Below are 10,046 nucleotides of genomic sequence, written 5' to 3' on the forward strand. Positions count from 1 at the left end.
CCAAAAACAATATACATGAATAAAAACAAAGGCATCCTTCTAAACATTCTCACTGCCAAGATTTCCAGGAATTTTTCCAAGATTGTTTACAGCAGACGTGTGAGAATACACATGCTGCAGGCTTTTAAGAACATAAGAGGACAAACTAGAGAAGTGCATTCCAATTAAACTGAAAAGCAATAGGAACAGTTTACTACTTATATATTCTAAAGACAGTACCGTACAATTGACCTGCAAAATTCACTGAGATAAGCAAAAGCAAGGCTATACAGTTCTAAAGGAAGCCTAAAGCAGATAAACAAATAGCTACATAGATGTGTACATTTTTTTCTAAGTGCTATTGCCATCATTCTTTCCAACAGTAGGTAGCTACTAACTGATCAGGATTAGAAAGACACTTCTTCACAGGACAGTTATTTCAGAATGTAACCATGATAAGATTTCTTACATCTTTCTCTGAAGAATTCTCTGCTCACCTTGCTCTGGCACATGAACACCTGCCTGGTGCCCAACAGTAGTTCCAAAGTTCCTGCAAGGGTCCTTAGAACACTGTGCTAACACACCTCACTCAAAGTCCCTATTACCATATCAGGTACTGATTCCACCCAAAGCCAGGACAACGTTAGACACTAAGCATCCAAGATGCTCAGTGCAAAAAGTTTTGGGTCGTGTGTATTCCAGAAATGAAAAAAGAAAACCAGCTTCCTACAGACTTTTGAGCTCCCAAGGCCAACCATTCTATGCAGCCAACCCTCAATTATTGGTTAGACATAGCAGAAGGAGAAGCATTTCTGCAGCTATACCATAGGTCTCAGTGGTGATCCGGCGCTGTGCATATGTGGCTAGCCCCTCGCTCAGCCACATCTCCTCCCACGTAGCATTGGTGACCGCGTTTCCAAACCAGCTGTGGGCAACTTCATGAATGACGTCAATGATCAAAAACTCATCGCTCTCCAGAATGGAAGAGATGATGAAGGTCAGGCATGGATTTTCCATGGCAACAATAGGGAAGGATGGAGGAAGAAAAACAATGTCATATCTAAAATTAGGGAGAGAGAAGAAAGAAGAGAGGAGAAAGGAGATAGGTGAATTCCAGCTATTTCAAAAGACACACAGAGTAACTTTTTTTTTCTTTAGGGAAGGCTCTTCTGAGACTTTTCTGTGACTTCAGGAACAAACTTGCCAGACCACTAGTGCCTAATTCTTCTGATCAAGGGATCACAGAGTTTATTCTGTTGGCCAAGGATCTGCTCACATTTGGGCATAAAGACTACACAGTCTTTTCATGTGCAGCAGATCCAGCACTTCCCAGAAGCATCATGCTCCCTGCACACATGCAAACTCATCACAAGTTGTACATCTGAGAGCCAGAATCACTCAGTTGACTCTACATACACTACCACGTACACAGTGTCAAGTCCCCAGAGGCTCCCAGGACAAAGAGAGGCTGGGAAGCTATTGAATGAATTAATTGATTTGGAGTACCTGCAGTGTCAGCAAAACAACTCTAGGCTGTCTGCTTCAGAACATAACAATACTATTTGTCTTGTTTTCTAAATTTCTGCACCAATGGTCAGCACTGGCACACTGGGCCATGTTCTCAGATTATTACGAGCAACATTTTGTAAGTTAACAACAACAGCACATACTTCTTGCTTACTTTTAGCAAAGAAATACAGGAAGCCTTTGTAAACATTTTCTCCTATCCAAAGAACGAAAGCATTCTCACAAATTCATTCTCATATAACACATAGTTGAGCTTAACTTCAGAAACTTAATGCTGTTTTTAGGGACTAGGACTCTCAATGAGTCTGTACTGAATTAGGTTTTCAGCATCTTCAGGCATACCACGATAAGTACATCACAGGTCATGTACCATATGTAAAAAAAAAAAACAAAGATAAATAAATAAAACTGCCACGCATTTTAAATGGTGTCCAGCCCAAAGTTGAACTTGCATCACAAAACACTATAGTATGAAAAATCTTCACTCCTCAGGGAAGATCCACTGTTCAGAAACTTGCAGTTCTGCCCATGATACCAGGCAAAACACCACTGTGCCTCCATGGTCCTCTCTGCCACTCGCAGAGACAAAACTTCAGTTTGTTTCCAGCTACTACAGTGCTGCCAGTTGAGAGGCTCATTTGTCCTGCTATTGCTAGCACAGGGAGAAAGCACAACAATTTCTCGAGATTTTCTATTTTGTTCCCGTTAAACATTCCTGGGAGACTTAGTAAACTTACCTTCCCCATATATACGGGCCATACAGGCTCTCTGCAGCAGTCAACCAGCGCTCAACCATGCCAGAAAGCTTGCTGATGGCTGTTGGCAGCAGGCAAGGCTCTGCCCACACTCTGCTCCTGTCAGAAAACAGAAAACATCAGGTGATACTTCAGCAAACTGAATTATCTCTTAGAAAAAAATAGCCTGACTTCTCACCACACTTCCATGTATGGTAATAGTGCTAAGAGGCCTCAGGCCTTCTTTAGGCTAACACTCTAGGGATACATGACAAAAGATAACCAAAGATCCCTGAAATCACCTTAAGGCTACAAGGCAAGTAGCTGTAATGACTACAGGGGACAATAAGCAACATGTATGAAAGAGGAAAGTATCTTTGCCAGGGCAGTGCCATGCAGTTCTTTACACCCAACTAAGCCTCAAACTCTGAACACTCACAGCTCGTGGTCCCAACTGTTCCCTTATCCATTACTCAAAGTATTTACCACTTACAAGTTGAAGCACTGCACAGAGACACAAAAAGCAGATCAACTCATTGCAAATCTTACCTTGGACCTATGTCTGCATGTATAAGGTCTCCTGCCACCAGGGCCACTAGGTAGGCAGGAACTGGATATTCCATGTAAAATTGATATACACCTTCCTCTTCTAAGTAGGTACTTTGGGTGGCACTCATCAACACCTGTATGCCCGCTGGAGCCTGGAAGACCAACATCATACACATCAACTCACGAGATGATCAGAGCTGAATAACTACACCACACATTTCTGGTTTTTTCTCATCTAAGCCTAAGAGGATGTACATTAAAAACAATCATTTAGATATCAGAAAATTTAAGATTTCTGTGGGGGTTTTATACCACAATCTACCCAGCCTGTGAAAACATACCAGCCAGAAGTATTATTCCTTCTATATTGCACCGGTTCTTATGCCAGCTCTCCCAAAAGTGCCTACATATCAAATTAATTCATTTACACAAAATGCAACATTATTTGATGCTGCTTTCATAAAACTTTGGTCTTTTCCTTTCAAGAATTGATAAAATACAGTTGAGCATTATCATTAATAAGCACTACAGGAAGTGACCAGCCAAATTCTCTCCTTCTTATTATCCATTTCATGGCTACTCTTTCAACATTGAGTACGGGGAAGGCAAGACCCAAACACGACAGGCAACGGAGTTGCCTTTTGGCAGTACCCCAATTCTGTTCCAAGAACCAGAATGGGATCTAAAGAAATCATGTATTTTTTTATAACACTAAGTGTCACAATGTCGGAATCATATATCCACATGCCACGTAACTATGCTTTCACAAGTTAACAGCAGCTAAGTACTCCGTGAACCATTGCCATCCATTTGGTCACTTACCTTGACAGTAGCTGAATAGGTACACTTCACTGCTGGTGTGTCAAAGCAGGGGAAGAAAGACCGGTTACACACCGAGTGGCCCTGCGTGAAGACAAATGGCTTGGCATTGCCATACGTCAGTTCTGGATCCAGCCACCAGATCTGTTGAAATGTGATATAAAGAAGAAGTGAGGGAAAGGGACAAAATCACAAGGACTAACTGCCAAAAAACAAAACCTGAAATCAAGAGGATGGTGGAGGAAGAGCTGTTTGGCTCTCCCAATGCATACCTGGCACAGGGCATATTTCCATTTCTAACAATACATCTTTCTACTGCTTATTTGCCATGACTACTCAGAGTAATTTCTCACTGTCTGAACACTGAGCGGTGCCACACAACATAGTGTCTTCCAGCCACTCGCTATTTCTGTTGTATCGATTTGCCTGGTTAATAACAAGTCCCTAACAAACATCCACACAACCTCCTTCTCAGAGGGAGTACTCTGAATACCTTCATGTTTTTCATTCAACATGAACAGGAGCAGTAGGGGTCAGGTAGCACAAGCTGAAAACAACACAACCAAAAAAAACCCCAACAAACCAAACCCACAAACAGAAAAACCTGAACAGTATACACAACACTATCTCTGACCCTGACATTGCCCTGCTGGCTGAAGCATCAAACATTTTGACACTATGTAAAAAAGTCAGTATATGCAAGAAACATCTGGTCAGTGACACTGGAGGCCTCTTTTTACAAAATGGATAAGGAGATTCTGGGTGGTCACGAAAAAAAAAAACCCACAACACAAAAAACCACCACTGAGCATGTCAATTTTCAGTATCAAAGAGCAAATAAATCATGAGTCAGACCCTCAGCAAATAATTAGAACAGTTTAGTATGAGAAAGTGCAATTATTTGCCTTTTCGGTTCTTCTGTTTCAAATGTAATGTTTATGCTTTCACAGGCTCCCTGCCTCCACCTTTGAAGTGTAGGAGTAATTTTAAGTAAGGATTTTCTTGTAATCCTAGAACTCTGGAGCTGCACTTTTACAGAAAATATCCAATATTGTGAAACTTGCAATGAAGTTGGAACCACTGGAAGTCTTGGGAACGGTCAAGCACAAGGAATAAAACTTCTGAGTCTGCTGAATTCTTAGATCAAAGCAACTAATAAATCTGAATTCAGGGAACAGCAGTTAGTGCAGACAGTAGTTCAGTTCAGGTCCTCAAGAGAAAGCAATGAAATACAGAAGAGAAGCCTGGGTACTATGTCTGCTCTGGTATTAACAGCAATTACAATTCTGTCTCCTACTTAACCTCTCTGTGCTCTGGAAGTCAGTTTTGTCTCTCTCTTCCTCTGTCCTATAAGGTTATTCTTCTTCCCTCTCCATTAGATCCATCTCCTCAGATGCCAGTGTGCTCCTCTCCCTAATCATACACTTTACCAGCACCCCTGGGAGTCAGCGAAAGGCAAGGAAAGGGACCCTGTCAGCAGCTTGCAGTTATTCACTTACCAGTTCACACTTCTGCTGGCAAACGTTGGTGTTTTGGTTTTTTGGTGTTTTTTTTTTAGGTGGGAGTCATTACAAAATTAAAAACCTTTATCTAGAAGTAATATTAATCTCAGAGCACCATTCTTATCTTGAAACTTGTTTTAAGATTACCCTCTTCTGTTTCAAGCCTGTTGGGCCAGAGCATGCTTAAAGCATAACTTCTGACAAACCTTGCCTCACTTACGCCACGGGGACTAAGGCTACGCAACGATTCAAATCCATGTGCTGCTTTTCAGCATATCAGTGGCCAAACCCCCACATCACAGCTGAGGTGCACTACATGCAAATTTCCACTCCATGGATACCTGCATTTCACACCAATGAACATCATCTCTGCGACGTGATATTGTGGAACTGGAGACAATTATTCCAGAAGGCATTTGGAGATAAACATCTCATTAAAACCCACAGTTTTTAACTAGTAGCTTCCCCACAGAACACATATTCACATAAAAATGCAACTGCTGTGTTTGAATTCAGGGTAGTAGTTTTCTAATGATCCAGAAAGAAGGCTCAGTATTTAAGTTTTTAAAGACCTGCCCGAATGCCAACTGAAAAACACTCCTCTGATCAGCGAATTTGTGCTGTCACAAAAAGTCTGACTTACAATCTGTATCGTTGGCCCTACTGAAGAGACTCACCTGCAAAAGGTTCTGTTTCCTTTGCTTTTTGAGACACAGAAAAGGCTAACAAAGAAAACAGACAGATAAGACACCACCAGACCTAAGTTGCAAGACTAGAATAGGAAGGAAAAAGGGTTGACAGATGATGTCTTTAGAGCAGATAGATAAGGGGAAGCTCTCCCTGACCAGCACAGGAAGAAAACAGAAGCAGGAAGCAAAGGGGAACTGAGAAGTTGATTCTTGTTTACAACAAACTCCATAAATTAAGGACAATTTCTTGTCAACCAGTCCCCCACTATTTGACATTTGTTTGAAGTTAAATGAAGGACCAGCCCCACAGGCCAAGAGGGGAAAAGAACCTTTGCAGAGGATGAAGTATTTTTTTCCCCTGTTTCCTAATGCCTGCAGCGACATGGCAAGTCTCCGTCTCTCTTTCCAGATGCACTTGGAACAATGATGAAAGTTATCCTGAAACAGTATAAATAGATCTGTAATATAAATAGACCAGGCTATGCTGCCGGACAGAGGCAGGACTGTGGACTGGGGAAAACGAGTATAAGCAGCATCCCAGAAAGGAGTGCAAGGAACAGGGTACTGCTAGGGGCCAGGGATGGAGCAGCACGCAGGGACAGAACAGAATTTGGGGCCATAACATCTGCCCTACATCCAAATCCCTTTGAAAATACACATGGCATCATCATAATGCTTATAATGCTCATCATTTTTAATCTAGTTTTTCATGTTTCACATATTAAAGCTGTTCTTATAGAGTACTTTAAGTAAAAAACTGCTGCTTAGTTCCTCTGCTGAACAGAGGCCTCGGGCAGTCTAGGTTTCCCCCTGCCCACATACTGCATAGCAGCTCACACTTTATACGGCACCTGCCAATAATATAATTTTTATTGACTTAGATTATAATCTTTTACCCAAATCCAGCAAAGGACAGAGGCAATTAGCTAAGCCTCTTTCAGTTTTAAATCTCTCCATGGTTCTGCCTGCATTATCAATGAAGCTCCTGGGAAGAGCTGCAATGCCAGAGCTCCTGTTCCAGACAAACAACAGGCTGCTCCATCGGATGACAAAGTAAACCGCGCATCTGAGATGAGGAGGATGTGACACGAGCAAGGCACACTTGGACAGCAAGTCACTCGAGGACTGAGGAATCAGGAGAAATCCAACAGAACGATGGTGAAGTTTCCAGCACTGCAAAAAGGGCTGTCCTTTTTGCTAAATCCCAAAGATGAGGAAATGCCATTGTTTTTTCATACCAGAACACAGAGCGGGGTTTGCATTTAAGGTTGTCATGGAAAGAAAATAGCACTGGTGTTAACATGTGCGCTGCCAAATCAGAGGCATGACACAGCGGGTAAGAGACAGATGCAGATTTTCCTTCCTGGGGAAGGAGACGGGGGGGGGGGAAGTCTCATGAAAGAGTATTTGTAGGACCAAGAAATAAGGGGCGAGGGAAAAGAAGGGGAGGAAGAGCACAGCTACTGTCACCGACACACCTGATCAGCGCATGCCTTCACCCCAAACCATGAGACACCCAATGTTTCTGACAGTCTTGCTCGCAAAGTGAATTGGTGATGTACCGAGCATATGGTTTCCTAACAGCACAGGGAGCTGGAATGCTCTGTGAAAGGCAGATTTAATCTCTCAGCTGTCTCTCAATGTCCATCAAACAACCAAAGCTCTTGGCTCCTTCCTCCACATGAGAAATAATGGGACAGTCGAATAACGTATCCAGATGGCTCAAACCAAGTATACCAAGGCAACAGGTTTCCAATTTTAAACAGGCTACTATCTTTGTTCCTGATTTTACTTCTGACGTGTCTGTGCTACACTATAACATGAATTGTTTTATAGGTCCCACAAGTATGCTGAGAGTCCCATAGAAAATAAACCCTGACCTAAAAAGATCATATTCAGAGAAAGGCCAAAGAAAATATATCTTTTAGAAGAGAGAGGTCTAACACTGTAAAGTTGCTTCGCTGATGCAGAGAAAAGGGACCACAAGGAAACAGAGTATAAACCCATTCACCCTCATACACACACGGGTTACTCATCCCTATTAAAATGCAACGCTAGGCTGAAAAACAGCAACGACAGATAGCACTACAACAGCAAGAAACTACTTTGGATCCAAAAAAAATAGTTCAGTGTGCTGAACATGAAGAGCTAGAACAGGTGCTACTCGAGGACAAATATTTTGCCAGCCAAAATCTACAGCAGTGAGTGAGGAAACGTGGTACGATTTATGTCAGAGAGCACGCCTGCTTCTACTTTTCACCATCAATAATCTTTTGACACTAGTCCTCATGGCTTCATTTCAGCTGAAGCTGTACACGCCATTAAAGGCACAATAAAGACTTCAAAAGACAGGATGAAGAATACCTAGCTCACATCTGATCCAGGGGAAGCAAGACAAACAACGGAGGGAATGGAAAAACCGCCCTACTCCCAGCACATAGAGTCCACGCTGGATCCTGTGCAGGGCCAAGGAGGCAACTCATTAACGCAAGGTGAGACCAAACGAACACCCTGTCAGTCAGTGCCCGGTGCTTTCCAGAGGTCTTCAGATCATTCCTAAAGCTGAGCCTCAGATCGGCGTTCCGTTACATCCGAGATCATTGCTCCATACACGCAGCAGGACAGTCTGCCTCTTTGGCAACAAGGCTGGCAAAACCCAGGAGGAAGCACAGGCTAACCTAACCTCTTTGTTCAAGAGGAGGAAAGCCCGTTATCGCATACTTTGGGAGGCACGGCTCAGGCAAACTGAGAATGATTGTAGAGCACACAGCAACACCAAATTAGCTTTAAAGCCTTTCCACCATGAACAAGGCATAGTGTGGACAAAAGAAACAGGTTTCTTCATAAAATCTTTGGGGATGGGGGGAACCAAACCCAGAATCTTCTGAACACACTGTGGGCCCTGAAAGACATCTCCCACATACCTCTTCAGTGTGGAAAAACTACAGCCAAATATTGTACAAGGATGTATTAAAACCAGGAGTTCCAGAGGTAAAAAGGAACAACATTCTCACTTACAAGCGCATCTGAATTTTACCTCATTTTTACACTTTTAGGGAAGGACCAGCACATTAAAAGGTCACCATATAACAAAAGAAAACTTCTGTGAAAAAAATCTTCATGTGGAACTCACTGTTCCACATGTGCCAATGTATTAAGACTACCCAGATCCTTCTGAGGATGAAGTTACTTTTGTGAGCTTCAATGTAGTATTAAAATTAGACCATAAAAGATCCGGCAAACTCATTCTATTCAGCAACACTTTCCTTTTATAAGGGAAGGCCTAGTATATACTTGCTGCGGGGTTATTTTGCATGAAAGCGGTATGTTCAATTCCTGTTCTTGTCAAGTAAGTCACGATCCGCACATTTACTGGCTTTGACCAAAGCAACAGCATTACCAGACCAGCAAGCTGAGAGTCAATTCCATTAGGTGAGATGGAGAATCAAAGTTGCAAGACTCTCAAAAACCCACTCCTTTTGCAAACAGATTCACAAACCACCCAATAAAAATAATTGTAGTTGAATTCCCAACCTGAACAGAGTATACAGTAACAAAAAGAACTGACGTTCCAGTGATAACTTTACATTTTCACTATCGTGACTTCTTAAAAAACACAAGATCTGCCAGACAGCACCTAAAAGGCTGGGAACAAAATGCTTCTAAATACCAGGGGTTGAAAAGAAGCAACAGAATTTACAAAGCATCTCACTGCTGAAGGCAGCTAATCCACACAGACAAGGAAGCACTATCCATGACCGCATCAAAATGACTTTTGGGCCATTTCTCATCCTTTTTCCAACAGCTAACTTGCGGGAACACGTGGATCTCCCCCTGCTCTTCTCAAAGCTCCTGACCATGGCTTGTTGGAACGTCAGCCTAGGTACACAAGGCCCGATTTTGTAAGCACTTGGCAAAACCCACAGGGGAAACTCCTGTATTTGCGGATTACGTAACTCGTCCCAAAGAATTCGGAAAGCAGGAGTTTTCAACATTTTCATGCTCCTCGCCAACAACCGCAATGCTCTTTAAGGGACAAGAGACTTTAAACGGACTGTTTCTGATGGGGGATGAACAGCCCTGGGGGCCGGGGCGACAGGGGAAGGAAGGAAGGAGGGAGGGCGGCTGGGTGGGCATCGGGAGCATCAGCGCTGCGGGTGGCGTGGGATGGCGCAGGGCTGGGTGGCAGCGGGCAGGGGACTGGCACCGGCGAGCGCTCCTGCGGGCAGGGGACAGGGGCAGATGCT

The 10,046-nt window shown here is 43.0% G+C and overlaps 1 protein-coding gene across 1 annotated transcript in view; it reads right to left on the reverse strand.

The window, feature by feature from the left end:
• The window catches only part of RNPEPL1 (arginyl aminopeptidase like 1), an 11,676-nt gene extending 7,775 nt beyond the window's left edge, over positions 1-3,901 (reverse strand). Inside the window, 4 exon segments of the mRNA XM_009634321.2 lie at positions 804-1,039; positions 2,244-2,360; positions 2,790-2,941; positions 3,612-3,901. Coding sequence (XP_009632616.2) covers positions 804-1,039; positions 2,244-2,360; positions 2,790-2,917 — 481 coding nt within the window. The 5' untranslated portion in view covers positions 2,918-2,941; positions 3,612-3,901.
• Between the last annotated feature and the right edge of the window lie 6,145 nt (positions 3,902-10,046).

This window comes from Egretta garzetta, unplaced genomic scaffold (assembly GCF_000687185.1).
Source record: "Egretta garzetta isolate BGI_Z169 unplaced genomic scaffold, ASM68718v1 scaffold172, whole genome shotgun sequence".
In the NCBI taxonomy this organism is placed as follows: domain Eukaryota; kingdom Metazoa; phylum Chordata; class Aves; order Pelecaniformes; family Ardeidae; genus Egretta; species Egretta garzetta.